We start from the raw sequence: 27,001 nt of genomic DNA on the forward strand, positions 1-27,001 counted from the left end.
CACACGACCTATCGACGTAATCGTTCGATAGCAGTTTTCCCTAGGCAAGACCCAGCGTAAAAATACAAATAATATTTACGAAACAAACCAACATAAATGCATAAATATATATATACAAACAGTAAAACAATTACAATATATAAAGAGACAGAAATGTCATATCTTGAGGTAACAAAGCAAGGAAAAAAAATAGTACAATAGATGGAAATAGGAGGATATGCATTTCCGGCGTTACACGTGCCCCACATTGTCTGAGGATGTTCGTGTAACGTAAACAGACTCAGAAAATGTCCCAAAAAAGAAACAGCGGAAATGCATATGCTCAAAACATCAAAAAAATTTAGCATTCGTCTAATTAATCATAAACCAATTTTTAGACAATAATAATTGAGTGGAGACACTCCTAATCTTATTCCACTCTGTCATCTTGCACAAAATAAAACAGGTTGACAACATATCAAAATTCATAGAAAACATAGAAAATGGTTTAGCTATTCCAAAATCATTAAAATTCGTAACACTATAAGAAATGGAATACTATTTGCAAAATTGATCAGAGTACATGGTCATAAAAAACAGGTATATCAAAATACGCAAACTAATAATTAATTACATAGAATACACAATTTTATGTAACCTTTTCATAATTAATATTCTCGTCATGTCCAATTAACGCTAAACAAGAAAATAATATACAGCAGATAAAATAAAACATAAATATTGACAGCAGAATCCTTTCACATCAGCTGTCCGGGAAGAAAAGCAACTCCACATTCCGTACTCGCGAGTACAAAGAATGCCGACAGCGGAACAAGAGCCGACAGCGACACAAGAGCCGACAGCGGCTCGGTCTTTCCATTATTGTTGCGCCCGCCGGTGCGGCACGCTTGATCTCACTCGCCCTTGTAACGGCGTTTCCAGAACGTCCGTTTGACTGAATTCTTTAGGAAAAACTCACTCCCGAGTAATCTCAAGGAGTCCCTTAATACTATCACAGTGGATAACTCAACACTGTCCATCATCACACGCATGTACTAGCCTGAAACTTAAAACAGCGTCTAAGTACATCGGCAATGACTAATAAAAACACACATTCATGAAATATTACAGAAAGTTACAAAATCATATTTACATTGCTTAATCTACTGTGACTCAGCTGAAAACTTAAACTAGCAGCTTGGATTTTTCAGATGATTACTAATCAGTTACTCTTAAATCATCTAGTCAAAATTAATTACTTATTAATTACAACTTCATTAATGACCTCTAGGTCAGGCAAAAGCATCGTAACATGGCACATCCTTAAATCTTACACTCTATATTTACATACTGTACAAATTACCCATTGTGTGGTATTAATCGATCCTAGGTTGGTACAATTTCAAGTCTACAATATTCCGTATACCTAATCGTTTTCCAGAGCTTGGATACTCTAAGCAATAAGCATTTGTGTGAGGTATACCAATGACTTTATATGGTCCATTATAAACAAACTTAAATTTAGAGATTTCATTGTCTATCTCGCTCGATTTCTCATGAGCTTTTACAAGTACTAAGTCTCCGATTGCAAACTTAGCAAAACGCATTTTAGCGTCATGACGACGTATGCGAGCATCGGCTTTTAGCTTCATTACTTCTCGCAAACGATCTTTTTTCACACCAATACTAATGTCAATCCGTGGAGGGAATTTGATTATCTCTTCCACTAAACTTTTACTTCTGTCATCCAACAGGATTTCCTCTGGAGAAAATCCCGTCGATTCATGTCTCAAGGTGTTCATAATTCTCTCAAATACTGCTACATATTTGCCCCATGCCCTATGATTGTGATGGCAATAGGTACGGCAAAGTCGGCCTAGCTCGCGCATATACCTCTCAGCGGGATTCCCAGCCGGACAGTAAGCTGAAATATGGATCACCTCGACCCCATTACTTTCCATGCCTTCATTCCACAACTTAGAAGTAAATTGTGCCCCATTATCTGATAGAATCGCCTTGGGCTTGCCAATATGAACAAAATAATCGTTCACAAGCTTGCTATAGACCGCTTTGGCTGTAGCTTTCCTAATCGGGTATAGCTTGATGAACTTGGAAAAAGCTTCTAGCACTACTAAAATGTAGGCAAAGTTTCCTGATGACTTGGGCAATGGTCCGTACAAGTCCACGCACAGTAACTCAAAGGTAACTCAAAGGCCTTATACTTTGCATAGGACCACGACTCGTAGAGTTGGTAACCTTCACCTTCTGACATAAATCGCAAGTTTTCACTCTGTCAGTAACGCGTTTTAACATGTTGTTAAAATGCACTACTTCACTCAGCTTCTCCGTACATTTCTTTGGTCCACAGTGACCATACGCCAAATGGTAGTAGTCTATTATTTCCGTGACGTATTTGGTGGGCCAGCATACCCGCCAAATATTACTATCTTCACCCTTACATATGTACAAGATATGATCGTATATCTTGTAATACTTTCTTAATTTCTCTCCTTCTGGACTCCTTTCGTCATATCGGGTTTTCACCATATTTAAACAACCGTCCTCGTTCTGATGACGACGTAGATTCTTACAGATGTTCACTACTAATTTACGTCCCTCAACTTCTTTAAAATAGTATAATTTGACCACTCCATCTGACTCATCTTTCAATACATCTTGATTAGATTCGGGCAACCGCGACAGCGCATCCGCTACGCAATTGTCGATCCCTTTTACGTAACAGAGGTCATAGTTAAATTGCTGTAAATACAGCGACCACCTAGTCAGTCTTTCGTGAAGTAGTTTACAATCCTTCAGATAAGTGAGCGCCTTATGGTCCGTATGAATAATCACCTTACGGTCCCATAGGTAACCCCTGAACTTCTTGAATCCCCACACGATAGCGAGACACTCTTTCTCAGAAATCGTGTAGTTTCGCTCACTTTTTGATAAAGTTCGACTCGCGAACGCTATCGTCCGGTGTTCCTTATCCTCTCCTTCACCAACTTCTTGGAACAGTTCTACCCCCACCCATTAATTGGACGAATCCGTTCCCAGATGGAAGGGTAGCGATAAATCAGGATGAAATAGTATGTTAGATCTTAACAACTCGTCTTTTAATCTCTCGAAAGCGGCCTGACACCCGTCAGTCCACACAAACGGAACGTTTTTGCGTAAGAGGTTATTCAAATTTTCATCATTAAACACTTGTCCTTTTACAAATTTGCGGTAAAATCCTGTTAACCCTAGAAAACTTTTTAACTGTTTCCTAGACTTGGGTGGAGGACAATTCCTTATTGCCTCTAGTTTCTCTGGGTCCTTCGTAATACCAGCAGTGGTAATTACATGCCCTAAAAATTTCAGTTCCTGCTTCACAAATTCGCATTTCTTTAGCTTTAGAGTCATTCCGCCACGGCGCAATGCTCTAAAAACTTCATCTAACAGGTCACAATGGTCATGCCAAGTGGCATTGGCCAACAATAGGTCGTCAACATATACAGTTAATCTTGAACTCAAAGCCGGTCCTAGCACCTTATCTAGGGCCCTGATGAATACGAACACAGATATATTTAGTCCAAACGGCAGTACTCTATACTGATAACGCCTGCCCGCAAACAAGAAGGCAGTGTATGGCCTAGATTCTTCTTCGAGTTCTATTTGCCAGTAACTAGCCGTCAGATCGAGGCTAGTCATGAACTTAACGTCATGAAAACGTTGCAAAACCTCCTCCATACTCTCTGGTCTGTCTGTTTCACGTTGAACGACCCTATTCAACGTGCGTGCGTCAATCACAATACGCACACTACCATCCCGTTTTGCTACAATGACCAAACCGTTATTGTATGGACTCGTACTTCTTTCAATCACTCCCCATTCGATCATCTTATCTATCTCTCGTTGCACTGCTTCCTTTTTGGACAGCGGTATAGCATACGGTCTCATGAAGAATGGTTCGTGCGGAATTACATGCAACTTGCATTTATATCCTTCCACAAGTCCCGGTTTGTCTGAAAACACACTCTTATTCCTCATTATTACTTCATACAGGCCTCGTCTTTGTTCGTGTGTTACGTTTGACACACCGTCTAAAATACTTTCCAATTCACTTTCTACACTATTGTCAATTCCGAGATTCCTCACATTACAGTAGTTCAAATTCATACCTACGTCAATAGCATCCGGCCAGTTAACAATGTGTATAGGCTGGTATTGCCTATGCACACCGTCTCCTGCCTCGTCAAAACTAACTACTATTGTTTTCTTTTGTGACGTACATGTCAAAGTTTTACTTTCGCAATTAATCACTGCACGGTACTTTAATAGCCAATCTAACCCGATAATTACTTCCGTAGTCAAGTCTGGCACGACGACAAACTCTTGTTCAAATCGTGCCCCACATATCTCGAAGTTGACAAAAATCTGTTTTGTGACCGGTTTACTGGCCTTCCCAGTAGCACCGATAATTTTCACTCCTGTTACTGGCATAACTACGATGCCAGGTCTGTCTTTCAGTAACTCAAATATTTTCCCAGATACAGCACTCAATTCTGCACCGGTGTCAATCAACACGTTTAGTTGTAAGTCATGCATATTAACAGACACTACTATCTGTCTACACTTGTCCTCGGCTGTTTCTTTATTTTCCCACAGTAAATCCTCGTCTATATCCAGGTCATTCAAGAAAAAACCATCCGGCTTTGACCCTAAATCCGGCTTATCTGGCGGCTTTTTCAGCCTCTGTTCACATACAGTTTTAATTTCAACACGTTTGTCCTGAGGCTTAGCCTGTAGCTTCGCCTCCAATACCGAAACCTTTTCCTGTAACTCGTCAACTAGTGAGTGTTGCTTTGCTATCAATTCATTAATCGTCACCTTCGTTGATTCCACTTTGGTCAGATTAATCTCATCCGCCAATCTACCTGGAGGAATGTGTCCAGTAGTTTCTGCAATTACTTCCGCTAGATCTGCGCAACCCACACTGCTATCGTCTGACCGTATAATGTCAGCTCTAACCTCATACACGTTGTAATCTATGTGCTTTTCTACCAATCGTGTCCGGCTATCACTAAAATTTTCGCAGTCTTTCTCCTTAATACTCTCGCAACGTTTAAACTGGAGGTTTGCGTCGGATGGGTCGGTTACTTCTACCACTGAAACTTTCGGTAAGGTCTGCCGGTTAGGGCCAGAACTTTCCGTTACTACTTCAACATCTAACTCCTGCGGGACGAAACACGACGAATCTTGCTCGTGCTCCCCCTTAACATCAACTATTTCTAGTAAAGTCTGCCGATTAGGGCCAGAACTTTCTATCATTTCACAAACACTATCTTCCTGCGGGACGAGACGCGGAAAATCCTGCACGCGCTCCCCATAAATACTTCTCCCATACAGACCCCTATAATCTCTTAGTTCGTCGTATAAGCGACCGAACTGCCTTAACCAGACCTCATCCCTCTCTGCATCCCCTCGCTCGATGACGGACGTGTTATCCGACATCTGATCTTCTCTCAACAATTGCGAATCATTCTTAAACTCAATCTCCAGTTCCGCTGTGGGTATTACAGCTGCCACTTTATGATCGATTTCCGGAACACTACTTAAATTGTTCTCACTGACAGCGAATGTATTTTCTACTGCCGTGTATACAGCTGATCTACTACTTGTGGGCGCACTCTTTTCTCTTAACACTGGCACACTCTCCCGCCGTTGATTATTCCATACGGAATTTTCATAACGGCGACACCTGGGTTTTCTCTTGTTATTGGGCCGCCAAAATTTCTCCACGCCCGCTCGGCCCCTCACCGGCGCGGCTAATGGTTTCCCTGTCTCGTCCCAGCAGATACGCTCCCCGGATGCTGCTGAGGCGGCTGATCACACCCTCTGGCGTTATTACTATTCTGTGAAGCTCGTATCACGTTAGTATGATACTGGTTTCTGTCATTCCTGTTATTATTTGCATTGTACCGATTGTTATTACGGTCCGAACCATTATTGTTATTGCTGCGGTATGCATTATTCCCGTGGTTATCATTGTTGTGGTTGCTGTGGTACTCGTTGTTGTTACCACGGCCTCTACCACTGTCGCGATTATTGCGCCAATTGTCCTCGTCCCCAACTCTTTCCAGGAAATCATTGATTGTCCTGTAATTGCTTCCTACGTAGCGTTTTGTATCATCTGGAAGCTTCTTGTAGAGTTCCCAGACTATTTCGGATTCCGTGCGGCGATCACGCAAATATTCCAACTTGCGGATCCAGCCCTCACAAAACTCCTTCATCGAGCCGCGCGAATTCGCATCGAAAGGCCTCGATACGATAAATTCGCGTCAGACACTTTGCTGTTTTTGCTCTGACCAGTATTCAGCCAGAAACAAATTTTTAAACTCGTCAAAAGTCAGGTTCGTAATGTTGAGGTTTAAGCCCCAACGCTTGGCATCACCAGCCAGCACATCAATAACCGCATTAATTTTTCTCTCATTAGTCCATGATCTGGGTAAAACTCTTTCACAATTTTTAATGAAATCCGTCGCGTGTATACCGCCTTTTTTCAAGGGGTCGAACCGCTCCTCTTTCGTCAACAATTCCGAACTATGTGCACAGATTGGCACATAGCTCTGTTTTTCGTCAAGTTTCTTTTCTAATTCCGACACTCTCGTAATTACTTGGCAAGTGGTTGTCGCAAGCGTTTCCACTTCCCTCTTTTTCTCTTCGCAGGTATTAGCCTGCTCCCTCACTTTAGTGTCTACTTCGGACACTAAAGCCTTTAAAGTTTCCACCTTCTGTTGATCCTCTTTTTTCACTAATTGAATTTGTTCCGTCACCTTATTCTCGATGATCGGAGCAACTGCTTCTCCTACACTTTTCTCGATTCTGCTAATTTCGGAATCAAAACGAGTATTTATGCTCGCAATTTCCGCCTGAACGCCTATCATTTCCTGTTTAAGATTACCGATTTCGGTATTAATTACAACAATATCTTCTTTGATTTTATCAACTTTTGTATTAACAACTCCAACATTGTTGTTAACAATGTTAATAGCTTTGTTCTGATTGTCTAGCTTGGCCGATTGACTCTTGATTTCGTTAATCAAAACATTCAATAAATCAGTTAAATTCCCGGAAACTACCGGTTCCACTTCCGTAGCGGCTTCCTCTTTAATTGTCCCCCCGTATTCGTCATAAAGGGATTCAGGTTTGATTTTCACTTCCGATTCCGAAACATTTTCTAAAGTTTGGAATTCCATTTCTGCTCTTTGTTGCGTTTCGGTGGTCGCGTCTTTCATGCTAGCCGCCTGCCCCTGAACAATGGGTACCGCGGTGCGCGTTTCCCACTGTTCGACCGATTGTTCCGTATCCAAGTCTACCAAATTTTGGCAATTGTTGCCTTCACTCATTTTAATAATTTTCAATATAAATGCCAAATCTCAAATATAATTAGGATTATTCCCACTACTTATTCTCGCTGACGTAACGGCCTGTACGTAACCAATACTTTGTTACGAGATTTGCACAATGCAAAATTCGTGTCCAGAACAACCTCAAATCTGAAGATTGTCCTGTCACGGTCGCCACGTGTAACCTCCCCCTCACTTACCGACCTTAATGACAGTGAAAGATGAAACCGCGTGTACCTAATGGGAGTTTTGGAAAAGCAATCGTCACCGAAGTTAAGCTGTCGGTAAAGAGGGAGGAAAGGGTTACATCTAAATGAAAGGAAATGTGCTAATGAAACTGGTGGAAATTAATTTTGAAAAGGGGTAAAGTTAATAAAGAAAGTAAATGTGCAGCCGTTACGTTAACAATTAACTAGCGGTAATTAGGTATTTGAGATTTGGGGGAAATCACGGTCGCCAGTCCTAAGGACAATTACTATAGTAACTGAAAAAGAAAGGTTATTACACATATAATTAGCACTAGAAGCGTGGCAACTGAAGGTTGACACGGGTAGTGTGAAAACTGAAAGTTTGTCACAAGTAATAAATTTCGCTACACCCTGACTTAATTTAGCAAAAGAATTAATAAAACCGGAAAATCGAAAGTTAATTTAGTGACTGAAGTTAATAGTGAGCTTTCTTTCTGAAGCACATCGAAATTCAGTAAAATACGGTTAGTCTTGGACTACCTCAACAATCATTTCAAAAAACTACTTGAATCTACGCAATTTGGAAATAAGAGATTTAACTTTGAACTTGAATTAAATGATTCTGAACAATTAACAATAGTAAAATTTAGTACGTACCAAGCTGAGCTGCAGTCACAGGTAAGCTAAAATACGATAACAAAACTCGCACTCTTAATTTGTGCTTGTGTAATCTGAATATTGTAGCCAGCTAACTGAACTTTGAAATTAAAGCAGTGAAATAGAATTAGCTATATTACTTTAGTGCTGGCGTTTAAATTTCAACGACACTCGGGTTCATTTCGGAAAAGGAAGGGACCCTGCTTGGTAATGCAATTGGGACAATGAGCAACAAAGGTTCATGCTAAGTTGCTGTTATTATAGTTACGAAAATGGTACAGTTTGAAAAGCTGAGGTCTGCCATACAGTTCTAAAACTTTACTTGCTTCCAGTCTTCCTTGATGGTTGACTGAAGGTTTGAAGCCGTCGATCGAGGAGGTGGCGACAGTCACTCATTGTCGGCCGTCGCTGTTGCAGAAGCTGGATGTTGGCGCGCCTTCTTCTCGACACGGTCACCAGACGAAACGGGCTCTTGATGTGCGCTAGTTAATGTTTCCCGTCCGCTACACCATGTCAGAAACTATCATCGCAAGTCGAGCGCAATTACATGCTGCCAAACCCCGAAAGCGCGGCAACTCGCGGGAGCGTCACACAACACACCTGCTCCACTCGCCACTCCCGCCAGACTCCTTCTGCTCAGCCCGCGCTCCACGCGGCAGAGTTAACACTACCAAAGATCCTACACACTTTGATTCTTCACACGACCTATCGACGTAATCGTTCGATAGCAGTTTTCCCTAGGCAAGACCCAGCGTAAAAATACAAATAATATTTACGAAACAAACCAACATAAATGCATAAATATATATATACAAACAGTAAAACAATTACAATATATAAAGAGACAGAAATGTCATATCTTGAGGTAACAAAGCAAGGAAAAAAAATAGTACAATAGATGGAAATAGGAGGATATGCATTTCCGGCGTTACAACCTCATCCAGAAACGCACCCTCTCGAAACCTGGCGAGCAATCTACACCGCGATGCAGAGCGCCTCTCTTGCAGAGTCTGCCACTTGAGTTTGTTAAACATCTCCATAACGCTATCACGGTTACCTGTGACGAAACGCGCCGCTCTTCTTTGGATCTTCTCTATCTCCTCCGTCAACCCGATCTGGTACGGATCCCACACTGATGAGCAATACTCAAGTATAGGTCGAACGAGTGTTTTGTAAGCCACCTCCTTTGTTGATGGACTACATTTTCTAAGGACTCTCGCAATGAATCTCAACCTGGCACCCGCCTTACCAACAATTAATTTTATATGATCATTCCACTTCAAATCGTTCCGCACGCATACTCCCAGATATTTTACAGAAGTAACTGCTACCAGTGTTTGTTCCGCTATCATATAATCATACAATAAAGGATCCTTCTTTCTATTTTCGCAATACATTACATTTGTCTATGTTAAGGGTCAGTTGCCACTCCCTGCACCAAGTGCCTATCCGCTGCAGATCTTCCTGCATTTCGCTACAATTTTCTAATGCTGCGACTTCTCTGTATACTACAGCATCATCCGCGAAAAGCCGCATGGAACTTCCGACACTATCTACTAGGTCATTTATATATATTGTGAAAAGCAATGGTCCCATAACACTCCCCTGTGGCACGCCAGAGGTTACTTTAACGTCTGTAGACGTCTCTCCGTTGATAACAACATGCTGTGTTCTGTTTGCTAAAAACTCTTCAATCCAGCCACACAGCTGGTCTGATATTCCGTAGGCTCTTACTTTGTTTATCAGGCGACAGTGCAGAACTGTATCGAACGCCTTCCGGAAGTCAAGAAAAATAGCATCTACCTGGGAGCCTGTATCTAATATTTTCTGGGTCTCATGAACAAATAAAGCGAGTTCGGTCTCACACGATCGCTGTTTCCGGAATCCATGGTGATTCCTACATAGTAGATTCTTTGTTTCCAAAAACGACATGATACTCGAGCAAAAAACATGTTCTAAAATTCTACAACAGATCGACGTCAGAGATATAGGTCTATAGTTTTGCGCATCTGCTCGACGACCCTTCTTGAAGACTGGGACAACCTGTGCTCTTTTCCAATCATTTGGAACCTTCCGTTCCTCTAGAGACTTGCGGTACACGGCTGTTAGAAGAGGGGCAAGTTCTTTCGCGTACTCTGTGTAGAATCGAATTGGTATCCCGTCAGGTCCATTGGACTTTCCTCTGTTGACTGATTCCAGTTGCTTTTCTATTCCTTGGACACTTATTTCGATGTCAGCCATTTTTTCGTTTGTGCGAGGATTTAGAGAAGGAACTGCAGTGCGGTCTTCCTCTGTGAAACAGCTTTGGAGAAAAAGGTGTTTAGTATTTCAGCTTTACGCTTGTCATACTCTGTTTCAATGCCATCATCATCCCGGAGTGTCTGGATATGCTGTTTAGAGCCACTTACTGATTTAACGTAAGATCAGAACTTTCTAGGATTTTCTGTCAAGTCGGTACCTAGTATTTTACTTTCGACTTCACTGAACGCTTCACGCATAGCCCTCCTTACGCTAACTTTGACATCGTTTAGCTTTCGTTTGTCTGAGAGGTTTTGGCTGCGTTTAAACTTGCAGTAAAGCCCTCTTTGCTTTCGCAGTAGTTTCCTAACTTTGTTGTTGTACCACGGTCGGTTTTTCCCGTCCCTCACAGTTTTAATCGGCACGACCTGTCTAAAACGCATTTTACGATTGCCTTGAACTTTTTCCATAAACACTCAACATTGTCAGTGTCGGAACAGAAATTTTCGTTTTGATCTGTTAGGTAGTCTGAAATCTGCCTTCTATTACTCTTGCTAAACAGATAAACCTTCCTCCCTTTTTTATATTCCTATTAACTTCCATATTCAGGGATGCTGCAACGGCCTTATGATCACTGATTCCCTGTTCTGCACTTACAGAGTCGAAAAGTTCGGGTCTGTTTGTTATCAGTAGGTCCAAGATGTTATCTCCACGTCGGTTCTCTGTTTAATTGCTCGAGGTAATTTTCGGATAGTGCACTCAGTATAATGTCACTCGATGCTCTGTCCCTACCACCCGTCCTAAACATCTGAGTGTCCCAGTCTATATCTGGTAAATTGAAATCTCCACCTAAGACTATAACATGCTGAGAAAATTTATGTGAAATGTATTCCAAATTTTCTCTCAGTTGTTCTGCCACTAATGCTGCTGAGTCGGGGGATCGGTAAAAGGAGCCAATTATTAACCTAGCTCGGTTGTTGAGTGTAACCTCCACCCATAATAATTCACAGGAACTATTCACTTCTACTTCACTACAGGATAAACTACTACTAACAGCGACGAACACTCCACCACCGGTTGCATGCAATCTATCCTTTCTAAACACCGTCTGTACCTTTGTAAAAATTTCGGCAGAATTTGTTGATGATGCGAAAGTCGAATGATCGAACGAAAGTTCTTACGCTCGTCACACATACAGATATCTGGAAGTAGTCCTTCTTCACACTAGTAATGATACAACACTGTTCGTAAAGTTGAATTTTCAGTTCTCAGTTCTCACTTGTACGAGCGTGCGCATAACCGTCGCGGCGCGGCTGATTGTTGATAAGGCGGAAACGCGATGATCGAACGCACGTCCTCACGCTAGCTACAAGACACTGGCACTTGACTGTACTCTTTTATGGTAACTAATTTTTACTGATTCACATCAGTTCATTCTGGGAGACCGAACACGGCGAGGATGATTGACACTGTACGGTACGACACGCAACGAGAGGATACACAATATGTTATCGGCGGCACTGCTCACTTTTTAATTACTTCTTGACGCACTTCCCTCTGAATCATTTACTTATTCTATCTCTTTACTGTAATAGCACTTGTAGCAACACTTCAACTTCCATACTAACAATGCTTCTTACATGCAGAGCTATCCACAACACAACGTAACAGTTCCGCGTCTCTGTCTTCCTCTACAGTTTTTGCCCTCCACAGCTCCCTCTATTACCATGGAAGTCATTCTCTCATGTCTCAGCAGATGTCCTATCATCCTGTCCCTTCTCTTTATCAGTGTTTTCCACATATTCCTTTCCTCTCCGATTCTGCGTAGAACCTCCTCATTCCTTACCTTATCAGTCCACCTAATTTTCAACATTCGTCTATAGCACCACATCTCAAAAGGCTTCGATTCTCTTCTGTTCCGGTTTTCCCACAGTCCATGTTTCACTACCATACAATGCTGTACTCCAGACGTACATCCTCAGAAATTTCTTCCTCAAATTAAGGCCGGTATTTGATATTAGTAGACTTCTCTTGGCCAGAATTGCCTTTTTTGCCATAGCAAGTCTGCTTTTGATGTCCTCCTTGCTCCGTCCGTCATTGGTTATTTTACTGCCTAGGTAGCAGAATTCCTTAACTTCATTGACTTCGTGACCATCAATCCTGTTGTTAAGTTTCTCGCTGTTCTCATTTCTACTACTTCTCATTACCTTCGTCTTTCTCCGATTTACTCTCAAACCATACTGTGTACTCATTAGACTGTTCATTCCGTTCAGCAGATCATTTAATTCTTCTTCACTTTCACTCAGGATAGCAATGCCATCAGCGAATCGTATCATTGATATCCTTTCACCTTGTATTTTAATTCCACTCCTGAACCTTTCTTTTATTTCCATCATTCCTTCCTCGATGTACAGATTGAAGAGTAGGGGCGAAAGGCTACAGCCTTGTCTTACACCCTTCTTAATACGAGCACTTCGTTCTTGATCGTCCACTCTTATTATTGCCTCTTGGTTGTTGTACATATTGTATATGACCCGTCTCTCCCTATAACTTACCCCTACTTTTTTCAGAATCTCGAACAGCTTGCGCCATTTTATATTGTCGAACGCTTTTTCCAGGTTGACAAATCCCATGAAAGTGTCTTGATTTTTCTTTAGCCTTGCTTCCATTATTAGCAGTAACGTCAGAATTGCCTCTCTCGTCCCTTTACTTTTCCTAAAGCCAAACTGATCGTCACATAGCGCATTCACAATTTTCTTTTCCATTCTTCTGTATATTATTCTCGTAAGCAGCTTCGATGCATGAGCTGTTAAGCTGATTGTGCGATAATTCTCGCATTTGTCAGCTCTTGACGTCTTCGGAATTGTGTGGATGCTGCTTTTCCGAAAGTCAGATGGTATATCGCCAGACTCATATATTCTACACACCAACGTGAATAGTCGTTTTGTTGCCACTTCCCCCAATGATTTTAGAAATTCTGATGGAATGTTATCTATCCCTTCTGCCTTATTCGACCGTAAGTCCTCCAAAGCTCTTTTAAATTCCGATTCTAATACTGGATCCCCTATCTCTTCTAAATCGACTCCTGTTTCTTCTTCTATCACATCAGACAAATCTTCACCCTCATAGAGGCTTTCAATGAATTCTTTCCACCTATCTGCTCTCTCCTCTGCATTTAACAGTGGAATTCCCGTTGCACTCTTAATGTTACCACCGTTGCTTTTAATGTCACCAAAGGTTGTTTTGACTTTCCTGTATGCTGAGTCTGTCCTTCCAACAATCATATCTTTTTCGAAGTCTGAAACGTCCCCTTAGAAAAATTATACATGACTATGTTTAAACTGACACACAATATTTTTTAGCGCAACGCAATCTGACTTTCAAAAATCCCTACAAAAATGGCCCTGACTAACATTAACCTATACCTTTCACAAATCACTTACCTCACCAAAAATCTCCGTTACTCGAACTACTGCAATACAGCGAGCGCCACTATTGCCAGCTAAATAAAAGATTCAAACTACGGAAGGCACTAACTACTGATAGGCATAGTTAGCAAATGAAAGATTTTAACAGAGAACAAACAATGTATTTACCTTAATAGTCATAATATATATAGCAGTTCATGATATCCAGTATTACAAATTTAAAAACTCCGCCATCTCTCTCCCTACATCCACCACTGCTGGCGGCTCACCTCCAACTGCGCAACGCTACGCACTGTTAACATCCAGCTGCCCAACACTACAATGGCAGACAACAATGCAAACTAGCCACAGACTGCACACAGCACAGCCAGTGATTTTCATACAGAGCGCTACGTGGCGTTACCAATATAAAAACCTAAACAGCCTACTTGCATAGCCCCCATGCTCCCCACAAAAAATTTTACAAATTGTTTTGGGCACTGGGCAATACATATTTGTTAAAATTTTTCATAATCGTAATTACAATAACAAAGAAATCAAATGCACACACTTATTGATACAATGTTGGTCAAAAGCTAAAATTTTCTCACAGTCCATAAAGACAGTCCTGATCGTCGTTCATCACAGTAAAATAGCAGTGTTTTTTTTCTCAAAGTCTGAGTAGTAAAAGACAATGCACACGGAAGTATTGGATTTCCATGCAGTCTTGAAGAAGTAGTATTGTCCTTCCAACGGAAAGACAGTGCTGACTCTTGACATGCAGACAGGTAATGGGCCACAACAGAGCGAACCCACCGCAGAGTCAGTTGAAGTTGATGAATATTGGTAGGTAGGTCATCACAGAGTAGACCCACTGTAGTCCTGGTAGAGATTGTGGTATTGGTGGGCCACCAGAGGTGCAGACCCACTGCAGTCCTTGTAGAAATAATGATATTGGTGGGCCATCAGAGATGCAGACCCACTGTAGTCCTTGTAGAGATGGCCAGCAGCCATATGTTATGACTGTGTGGGTGCACAGTCACCATTGAAGAGTCTTGCAGATAATATAGCAAGTCCATAACCACCACTTGTGCACTCAAAAAGTTTTTGGAATTGTCCTTAGAACCAGAAATGCTGTTATCCAGTCCCTTGCTGAATTATTAACACACGTGCAAACACTATCAGTCCCTACTTCTTACATATTGTCCATATACTATGACCAACAGAAACGTGTGCAGTGAAATGTAACTTACAAGTTACTTAATTTGATGAACTGGTGTCAATTACAATTTTATGACATAAGAATATAATAACAAAGGTACAAAATACATCATTAAAGAACATAACAATACAGATAACATTTGTAGTACAGGCTTTACAAAAGAATCAAACTAACATATGCATCAGTGTTACAGAAATTATGACATAAGTAAATACATAAAAGATCAGAATAACTTTTGAAACATCAACTTTACACGTGAGCATTAAAACAAAACAGAATAAATAATGTCTAAGCATATTTACAAGGTAAATAACATATTATTAATGCCAATTATATTTGAGGATAACAGTATTCCTCATCATAGTGAATGTAGCTTAGTATTAGAAGAAGAAAAAATTCTATGAAACTACACAGAGACAGGAAGAAACCAAATACACAAGGGCACACAAACACATAGTGGGATAACACAAAAGGAAAGGACAGGGTTTGTTTTCAGTGTAACATTTGGTACTGCAGTCCAACCCAAAACTTCATTCCATAGATCTTTCGTCTTATTTCAACCTTTGCTTCCACCAAAAAAAAATCCTATCCAAGCATGCTTTCTGTATTTTTCTCGTATAACCTCTCAGTGCATTTCTTCAAATTCATCACTACTCATTCTCTTATAGGCTACCCCCTCTTAAGCTAACTTAAATCTACTGAGCTCAGATGCTAAACTAAGGGACGAGGCAATGCAGCAGCACAAAACAATTAACACAAACATCAATGACAAAAAAATTTAAATAGGCAAAGCAATTGCAATATTACAACTAATATAAGGCACTGTGCAGCAAACAAGAAAAATAAATCAGTAGTAAAACTAGCTTAACAGAGTAATACAAAGTGAAATTTAGTAGTACTATGCCTGGCAAACAGCCACAGCAAATGCAATAACTTATATCTAAACATGAGAAAGCTCGAGCAGAAAAAATATTACAGTAAAAATGGCCATGTTTAATACCTATGTCACATCTTAACACTAGAGTGATGCATCACAATTTATTCTACAAAAGAAATTACCAAGTACTTGAAATGAAAATTCTGTATGCAATTCCTGTGAAGGGAAATGTGTTTTTGTGCTCCTTCGTTTTTTTTAAGTACATCAAAGTTATTCTTTACTGGGTCTGTAGGCATAAAATATTTATATTAGTACATCTATAAAATTTTATTTTAACCAATGCTGCAGGGCAGCTAGAAACCAGATATTAAACAAAATGAGCAATCTGTCAACTAGAAAGACAATAGATGTAAAATGTCGTCCATCATTTCATTAGGCATTTTAGTAAATATCATAAATTAAGAGCTCCATAGTATAATCATATATTTTCAAGTTTGAGCGTGTCGTATTTAGGACGCTTTCTACAAAGAAATGTCAATAGCGAGGATAATAGCCTCCTTTTTTTTTGTCCACCTGAGCCTCTGAAAGGCACACACTAATGGCTTTTTTCCAGGTGACTGTCGTGCAGCTGCCCACGTAATGCGTCGTGCCCATGACGGATTACGTGAAGGTCACTTAACTTTCTTGCCGAAATATTTATGACACCAGTTTCCACTACAGCGACAGTCTCATATAAAAATATTTCACACGTCAAGAATTTGGGTTACAAATCTGTAGAAACAAAATCCTATTGATATAACAGTGTCCAAAAAATTTTCGTCGGCATTGTAATACATTCACGCATTTACATAAATTTCATAACTCTTAAAGTACGATTCTTGGTTTCCAACAACCTTTTTCACAAACCAGAGTCCCTAAACACTACTCATTATTCCTTACCTTATTCGTCAACACTTCTTCAATATTTCATCGTAACAGCTACGTAGCATAATCAAATAACTCATATAGCATCAGCTTATTGATCATAAACATACCGCAACAGCATAATACACATAGTCATCGTAATAATATCATCGTAACACCTCAGTCAACTCTCAAAATCGTCGTATCTTCCTCCAATAATTAAAAAAAATTCTCTGCTCATGTCAAAAGTGTCATCTGCCTCAAACATACTTTAAAAATCGTGATCCCATACCAAATATATCATTCAAAGTTCTCATAATATCACAATGGGTCTGAAAAAATATGAACAGTTCACAAAGTACAAACAAAATAAAATTTCATAAGTGTGAAGTTATACAACGGTGTAATTGCATAAACATGTCACTGATGTAGTAAAAAGAAATGTTTGTCTCTCTCAGTTAAATGATCAGATAGATGTGTAATTATGTGTTAGAGAAATATGGTACCGATGTGTAAAGTTGTATAAGCAAATACCATATTAGCTAGGGCTCCTTGTTCTTGCCAAACACATGGTACACAAAGTAGGCGTGTACCCCCCTGAGGATTAATGTAATTATACCCTCAGGTGTTACAGATTACAGCAATGGAATGAAATGTATCACAAAAACTTTCTTTCTAATTCAAAAATCTTGAAAAATAAATGGTTTAAGTACAAAATTAATCACTCAAATACGTCTACTGTAGCGCTAAACCGTGCGTCATGTTGTAAGATAATCTCTGTGGAAGTCTCGTAGTTATCGTCCTCCGAAAGCTAAGTTCTGCAGAAGTCAATGTACCTACCTCATGATAAACAAAAGTGAAATGCTTTGCGTATAGATATCTTAGTTATTACGCTTATTGCCGTGATGAAGAAAGTACTGTGCTGTAACATATTGTTGTGCTACTGAAAATGCAGTCTCATTGTAGCTATACCACAAAAGTTACTACTAAAACATGTTTTACTTTCCAAAATACTACAGAAAAACTGTGCAGGTATAAAACAGATACACCGCAAAAGCAACAATGGAAAATTGTGTCACATATTAGTAGCGTCGTGATATAATCGTGTAGATGTCAAATAAACTAACCACTGTGTCATCTGGTATCTCTCAGAAAGTACTTTAAATCCAGAATGTATTCTCAAGTAAACCAAAATGTTGCATTAAAATCTCATTAGCAGTATATGTTCTAAGTATGTAAGCCGTATATTCGTTATGTAATCGTGCAACTAACAAGGAAGAATGTATAAATAACAATACTGTGTCATCTGTTCGCAATAACAATGCATTCGTAATTTCTGTTTAAATAAGTTCTCTTGGTTCTTGATTGGATATTTAACTTCAAACATTGTTGCATGTTAACAGTTTCTTAAGTCTGACAAAGAGTACTAGAAACGTGAAGTGAAAAATTTTATAGCAAAGACTAAATTAAAAAAACTGATTATCTCTCAATAAACGGCTTTACATGTGAAATGTGGTGCAACCCTTTGCTCTTCCTAGTATGCAGAGTTTCAACTTTAACGCAATTATCATGTGGTATACGTCGGTAAATAATACAGGAATTTTTCTCAAGGTTAGTGTCTATGTTATTTTTCCCTGAGCCAGCGGGCGCACGTGGCTGCCAGCGGTGCGAGTCATTGTCTGTTTCTTTGTTGGCGCGCGTCGTTCCTGGGATTAGGAGACCTAACTTCTACAAATTCGCCTTGCCGAGAGGACCCAGCCTTGTTAGAATCTCGCCAGTTCTGATGGAATTCAGGCCTGTTTTTTGTCGGTAGTTTACATAGTTTCTTGTTTGTCGGTCATATGGTGGAGAATTTCTCCCGGAATCGTAACTGCGTGGTGGACCGTTGTGTCTGAAGTTATTCTGTCTCCCTTGATAATAATTATTTTGGATCCCATATTGTCTGTTTCTATGGTTGTCTCTGTCACATTCATTACTATGGAAAAGCGATCTTTCTCTGTAACTATTATTCTGCCAACGGTTGTCATATGGGTGGTGTCTGTTTTGGTCACGATTTGCGTTGTAAGAATAGACTTGTCGTGTCCAGTTATTTCTGTCATCGCGGAATTGCGACGGATGTGACCTGTAATTGTTGTGTTCTTGTTTTCGCGTTCCGCGATTGTCAGTGTCAATTTCCAGTTCTTGTAACAGTCCCTGAAAAGCTTCAATGTCGTCTTTGCAACGTCCTGCCAAAATAATATGTCGTAAATGTTCAGGTAATTTCATTAAGCAAATGCGGATGAGTTCTGAGGGCCTGTATGGGTTTGACAGGTACTGATTCTTGTGCAACATGTCTTCAAAATATTTCACAAGACTGGAAAATTCAGATTGTTCGAACTGTTTCATCATTATGATGCTATGTTTTACTCGGTCTTGTGTAGTTTGAGACGAATATGCTGAGAGGAAGGCATGGTAAAATTCTCCTTCACTGTGACAATCGTGAATGACAGATCGCATTCTTACAGCTGGTTCATTCTCTAAATAGCCACACATAAATTCTAATCTGTGCTCTAATGACCAGCTGGGAGGAAAACAATGAGAGAATTGATGGAGCCACGCTTGTGGATGAATGTCGTTGCCGGAATTCTTAAATGTTTTGAATTTACGTGTAGTAATGAACAGCTTATAGTCAAAATCATGATGTCGGCGAGTCGCATATCGGTCATTGTTACGTCGTTTCGGCGATTCCATTTCAAAATTCGGTCCACCTTGCCAATTTCTTTCATAATTTCCGAAATGCCCTGTGTTATTATTTTGTGGCTTTTCCGTATTTCTATGTCCCTCTTCCCATATTGGGGCGCGAGTTTCCTCTGAAATACGTAATTCTTGTATTACCTGTGTCAGCTGATCTTGTACTTCCCGGATTTCTCTTTGGTGTTGCGTATTTATTTGATTCTGATTTTGTTTGAATTTCCTAATTTGTTCACACTCTTCTGTGTCATTAAAGACTACCGGTTTTGTGTCATTCAGATTATCATCTACCTTCGTAGATAAATTATTTAGCTGATCCGAAAGTTCAACTACTTTCTCTGATAGTGTACTTATTTCCTCAGTGTGTTTTTCTGAACCAAGTTTCAGAGTGTCCATGTGTGTTGAAATCGTATCTACTGTGTCCTTTAAGTTTTCTTGAGTTTTTGCAAGTTGCGTAACCGAATCGGTAGATGCAACTGAGTCAATTTGAGCTTGCAAAGTGTCGTGATTTTCATGAACAATAGTTTGCAGTTCTTTTATGGCTGCTTCGTGATTCTGTAATGCATTTTCATGACGCGAAAAAATAGGTTGGAAATGCTCACAAATTTGTGTTTTTACGTCATTACAGACTTTTTGACATTTCGATTCGATGTTATGTAACTCAGCAGTTAAATCTTCCCGTGTTTGTTCGAGAGTTTGTTCCAATGAGTCTAACTTTTGAAGCTTTTGCTGTGTTTGTCTGTGATTTTGTTCCATTGTGTGTAACTGTTGCTGTGTTTGTCTCTGGTGTTGTTCCATTGTGTCTAACTGTTGCTGTGTTTGTCTCTGGTGTTGTTCCATTGTGTCTAACTTTTGAAGATTTTGTTCCATTGTGTCTAACTTTTGAAGATTTTGTTCCATTGTGTCTAACTTTTGAAGATTTTGTCCCATTTGTTTCTGATTTTATTCAAGCGTTGTGTCTAACTTTTGTAGCCTTTGTCCCATTTGTTGCATTAACCGTAATAACAGTGCACTGGTGTCTGAAACATGTTCAGCAGTGCTATTCGGCAGTGCATTTGAACCGTCAATATTCGCATTTTGAAAAGCAGAAAATGTGTCTTGATTTATTTGAGAAAACGGTGAGGACGCAAAACCTGAATCTACAGTATTTGCAAGATTGTGTTCTGTCATTTCGGAATCCTGAGGCGAGCTGTTGCCGACCGATCGAGCGATAATGCTTCCCTGTTCACTAATTGTTTCACTGCCTACACCATTATTTGACGCCCGCTCCATTTACCTATGCATGGTTACCAAATTACTACTTTGAATATTTGTTAATTCATTACACAGTGGTGCTGATAAGCTACACTCGTCGTCACTATTATTTCTCAGTTTACTTTGAAGCCTAGTGTTACGTTTTTCACACGCCATTATTGTCACAATATTTCACACGATAACACAGAAAAGCACAATTTGAAGTGCAAAAATAAGAGAACACATTAACGTAGCACTGAAAATAATATCTAGTTAATTGCAAGCGTAGCTGCGAAATACTTGGTGCAAATCTACATGCATCCCACAACAACAATGAAAGACTGCAACTAGAAAGGAGATTCTCTCTACAATTACGCGCTAGCAGTAAACAAAAGCTACACTAATTACACAAACTACAAGAAAAAATCAGAAGATTCCAGTGAGGTATCCTCGGCTAAGGGTCGACATATGAAACGTCCCCTTAGAAAAATTATACATGACTATGTTTAAACTGACATACAATATTTTTAGCGCAACGCAATCTGACTTTCAAAAATCCCTACAAAAATGGCCCTGACTAACATTAATCTATACCTTTCACAAATCACTTACCTCACCAAAAATCTCCGTTACTCGAACTACTGCAATACAGCGAGCGCCACTATTGCCAGCTAAATAAAAGATTCAAACTACGGAAGGCACTAACTACTGATAGGCATAGTTAGCAAATGAAAGATTTTAATAGAGAACAAACAATGTATTTACCTTAATAGTCATAATATATATAGCAGTTCATGATATCCAGTATTACAAATTTAAAAACTCCGCCATCTCTCTCCCTACATCCACCACTGCTGGCGGCTCACCTCCAACTGCGCAACGCTACGCACTGTTAACATCCAGCTGCCCAACACTACAATGGCAGACAACAATGCAAACTAGCCACAGACTGCACACAGCACTGCCAGTGATTTTCATACAGTTCGCTACATGGCGTTACCAATATAAAAACCTAAACAGCCTACTTACAAGTCTTCACATTCTTCCTGCAGCCATTTCGTCTTAGCTTCCCTGCGCTTCCTATTTATTTCATTCCTCAGCGACTTGTATTTCTGTATTCCTGATTTTCCCGGAACATGTTTGTACTTCCTCCTTTCATCAATCAACTGAAGTATTTCTTCTGTTACCCATGGTTTCTTCGCAGCTATCTTCTTTGTACCTATGTTTTCCTTCCCAACTTCTGTGATGGCCCTTTTTAGAGATGTCCATTCCTCTTCAACTGTACTGCCTACTGCGCTATTCCTTATTGCTGTATCTATAGCGTTAGGGAACTTCAAACGTATCTCGTCATTCCTTAGTACTTCCGTATCCCCCTTCTTTGCGTACTGATTCTTCCTGACTAATGTCTTGAACTTCAGCCTACTCTTCATCACTACTATATTGTGATCTGAGTCTATATCTGGTCCTGGGTACGCCTTACAATCCAGTATCTGATTTCGGAATCTCTGTCTGACCATGATGTAATCTAATTGAAATCTTCCCGTATCTCCCGGCCTTTTCCAAGTATACCTCCTCCTCTTGTGATTCTTGAACAGGGTATTCGCTATTACTAGCTGAAACTTGTTACAGAACTCAATTAGTCTTTCTCCTCTTTCATTCCTTGTCCAAAGCCCATATTCTCCTGTAACATTTTCTTCTACACCTGCATTCCATTCGCCGATGACTATTAGATTTTCGTCCCCCTTTACATAATGCATTACCCTTTCAATATCCTCATACACTTTCTCTATCTGTTCATCTTCAGCTTGCGACGTCGGCATGTATACCTGAACTATCTTTGTCGGTGTTGGTCTGCTGTCGATTCTGATTAGAACAACCCGGTCACTGAACTGTTCACAGTAACACACCCTCTGCCCTACCTTCCTATTCATAACGAATCTTACACCTGTTACACCATTTTCTGCTGCTGTTGATATTGTCCGATACTCATCTGACCAGAAATCCTTGTCTTCCTTCCACTTCACTTCACTGACCCCTACTATATCTAGATTGAGCCTTTGCATTTCCCTTTTCAGATTTTCTAGTTTCCCTACCACGTTCAAGCTTCTGACATTCCACGCCCCGACTCGTAGAACGTTATCCTTTCGTAAATTATTCAATCTTTTTCTCATGATAAGCTCCCCCTTGGCAGTCCCCTCCCGGAGATCCGAATGGGGGTCTATTCCGGAATCTTTTGCCAATGGAGAGATCATCATGACACTTCTTCAAATACAGGCCAAATGTCCTGTGGATACACGTTACGTGTCTTTAATGCAGTGGTTTCCATTGCCTTCTGCATCTTCATGTCGCTGATCATTGCTGATTCTTCCGCCTTTAGGGGCAATTTCCCACCCCCAGGACAAGAGAGTGCCCTGAACCTCTGTCCGCTCCTCCGCCCCCTTTGACAAGGCCGTTGGCAGAATGAGGCTGACTTCTTATGCCGGAAGTCTTCGGCCGCCAATGCTGATTATTTATCAAAGTTTAGGCAGTGTCGGGGATCGAACCCGGGACCGAAAACGTTTTGATTATGAATCAAAGACGCTACCCCTAGAGTACGGGTGCTCAACACTACTGGCCACTAAAATTGCTACGACACGAAGATGACGTGCTACAAACACGAAATTTAACCGACAGGAAGAAGATGCTGTGATATGCAAATGATTAGCTTTTCAGAGCAATCACACAAGATTGTCGCCGGTGGCAACACCTACAACGTGCTGACATGAGGAATGTTTCCAACCGATTTCTCATACACAAACAGCAGTTGACCGGCGTTTTCTGGAGAAACGTTGTTGTGATGCCTCGTGTACGGAGGAGAAATGGGTACCATCAACTCGCGTTGATCGAGAGCTAATGACTGTTAGCAGTATATGGAATCGGTGGGTTCAGGAGGGTAATAAGGAAAGCCGTGCTGGATCCCAAAGGCCTCGTATCACTAGCAGTCGAGGTGACAGACATCTTATCCGCATGGCTGTAACGGATCGTGCAGCCACGTCTCGATCCCTGACTCAACAGATGGGGACGTTTGCAAGACAACAACCATCTGCACGAACAGTTCGACGACGTTTGCAGCAGCATGGACTGTCAGCTCTGAGATCATGACTGCCGTTACCCTTGACGCTACATCACTGATAAGATCGCCTACGATGGTGTACTCAACGACGAACCTGGGTGCACGAATGGCAAAACGTCATTTTTTACGGATGAATCCATATTCTGTTTACAGCATCAGGATGGTCGCATTCGTGTTTGGCGACATCGCGGTGAACGCACATTGGAAGCGTGTATTCGTCATCGCCATACTGGCGTATCACCCGGCGTGATGTTATGGGGTGTCTGCCATTGGTTACACGTCTCGGTCACCTCTTGTTCTCATTAACGGCACTTTGAACAGTGGACGTTACATTTCAGATGTGTTACGACACGTGGCTCTACCCTTCATTCGATCCCTGCGAAACCCGACAATTCAGCAGGATAATGCACGACCGCATGTTGCAGGACCTGTACGGGGCCTTCTGGATACAGAAAATGTTCGACTGCTGCCCTGGCCAGCACATTCTCCAGATCTCTCGCCAATTGAAAACGTCTGGTCAGTGGTGGCCGAGCAACTGGCTCGTCACAATACGCCGGTCACTACTCTTGATGAAATGTGGTGTCGTGTTGAAGCTGCATAGGCAGCTGTACCTGTACACGCCAACCAAGCTCCGTTTGACTCAATGTCCAGGCGTATGAAGGCCGTTATTACGGCCACAGGTGGTTGCTCTGGTTACTGATCTCTCAGGATCTATGCACCCAAATTGCGTGAAAATGTAATCACATGTCAGTTCTAGTATAATATATATATCCAATGAATAGTTGTCTATCATCTGCGTTTCTTCTTGGTGTAGCAATTTTAATGGCCAGTAGCGTAGTTTTCTGTGTGGTTTCTGGAATTGCGGAATTGGGGTAATTTACTGGTTGCAGACAGCCACACATCTGCAACCGCTACTGCGGAGGCAGCCACACGGTGACGACGGCCCAGCAGCGCGTGTCTCGGGTGGGTCACTTCCTGGAGCAGTGGGGGCCTGAGGCGATCCAGCTGCTGGAGGGTGGCGTCAAGGGCACGGACGGCCGCATGTACAAGGCGCGCGGCAAGGTGGGCTCCCCGCTGGCCAGCCCGCGGATGGTGTCGGTCACGACGTCGCCCATGAAGTTCCCCGAGGAGGGACTGCAGCTGCCTGCCGGGGACGCCGCCGCCGCCTCCGCCGCCCACGTCTCTCTGGAGGAGATAGTTCTGCAGGCGGTGACGCTGGAGGCCGAGGCGGAGGCCGAGGCGGAGGCGAAGCAGGTGAGGGGCCCTCCTCCCCGTCCCACCCGTGGGCGCCGCTGGTACAGTTCCTAAGGGACTCCACTGCAGCCTGTCTGCACTCATCGATGATGGAAAAACCTACACGTGTCAGAATGAGATAACCAACACTGGTTGGGAAACGATTAATGAGGAGACCCCACGACTGGCCCTCTTCGATTTTCTTAACATGCGGCGTGTTCTAAAACTGAGCTCCAGTGACCAATATTTAACTGATGGTAGGCCTCAATAAAGTTTCGCGCATACAGCGCTGTCTATCGGCTCTTTAGAAACGTACTGCAATGTTGATTTGATTCAGTAGCCGTTTGCCACTTGGTGAGAGCAGATCGCAATGACAGAGACAACTTAGACGGCCTCAGTTGTGAAGTGCATGTTGTGATTAGATTTTTGCTGGCGAAAGGATCTTCACCTGCTGAAATCCATCGTGAATTATGTCTAGTGTATGAGCCTGAAATGTTGTTGTTGTTATGGTCTTCAGTCCTGAGACTGGTTTGATGCAGCTCTCCATGCTACTCTATCCTGTGCAAGCTGCTTCATCTCCCAGTACCTACTGCAACCTACATCCTTCTGAATCTGCTTAGTGTATTCATCTCTTGGTCTCCCTCTACGATTTTACCCTCCACGCTGCCCTCCAATACTAAATTGGTGATCCCATGCCTCAGAACATGTCCTACCAACCGTTCCCTTCTTCTGGTCAAGTTGTGCCACAAACTTCTCTTCTCCCCAATCCTATTCAATACTTGCTCATTAGTTATGTGATCTACCCATCTAATCTTCAGCATTCTTCTGTAGCACCACATTTCCAAAGCTTCTATTCTCTTCTTGTCCAAACTAGTTACCGTCCATGTTCCACTTCCATACATGGCTACACTCCAGACAAATACCTTCAGAAATGACTTCCTGACACTTAAATCTATACTCGATGTTAACAAATTTCTCTTCTTGAGAAACGCTTTCCTTTGCCATTGCCAGTCTACGCTTTATATCCTCTCTACTTCGACCATCATCAGATATTTTGCTCCCCAAATAGCAAAACTCCTTTACTACTTTAAGTGTCTCATTTCCTAATCTAATTCCCTCAGCATCACCCAACTTAATTCGACTACATTCCATTATCCTCGTTTTGCTTTTGTTGATGTTCATCTTATATCCTCCTTTCAAGACACTATAAATTCCGTTCAACTGCTCTTCCAAGTCCTTTTCTGTCTCTGACAGAATTACAATGCCGGAAATATATAGTAAAATTAGATCGGACATCAGTATATGTTATAGATATACTGATAGAAAAATCTATTTTGTGCGATCCTGAATGAGATATAGTAAACTAAGTTTCGGATTTTATCATACAGTAATCGGTTTGAAGCGCTAAGTACCATCGTCGATTGTGAGACTGTAGCATTTATTCTTGTTTCCGCCATCTGTTGATCTTATGGTGAGTCAGACAGATCTGTGCTGTAGGCCAACATTGTACATATGAGCATAACCGTAAAACGGCCTCACTCATTTCTCTGATATTCCCTTAAATGTGGGCCGGCCGGGATGGCCGAACGGTTCTAGGCGCTACAGTGTGGATCCGCGCGGCAGCTACGGTCTCAGGTTCGAATCCTCCCTCGGGCATGGATGTGTGTGATGTCCTTAGGTTTGTTAGGTTTAAGTAGTTCTTAGTTCTAGGGGACTCATGACCTCAGAAGTTAAGTCCCGTAGTGCTCAGAGCCATTTGAACCTTAAATGTGGGGTCGAAGGCGATGTGGTTTAGGCCGTTATGGCTATCAGTGCCTCATTTGTATTCCAG

General features: G+C 41.3%; 1 protein-coding gene across 1 annotated transcript in view; it reads left to right on the plus strand.

Moving 5' to 3' along the window:
- Nucleotides 1-27,001, plus strand: part of LOC126161266 (uncharacterized) — a 322,839-nt gene that overhangs the window by 287,767 nt on the left and 8,071 nt on the right. Inside the window, exon 15 of the mRNA XM_049917005.1 lies at nt 24,828-25,191. Coding sequence (XP_049772962.1) covers nt 24,828-25,191 — 364 coding nt within the window. The remainder of the gene's footprint in view (nt 1-24,827; nt 25,192-27,001) is intronic.

This window comes from Schistocerca cancellata, chromosome 2, assembly GCF_023864275.1.
Source record: "Schistocerca cancellata isolate TAMUIC-IGC-003103 chromosome 2, iqSchCanc2.1, whole genome shotgun sequence".
Classification (NCBI taxonomy): Eukaryota; Metazoa; Arthropoda; class Insecta; order Orthoptera; family Acrididae; genus Schistocerca; species Schistocerca cancellata.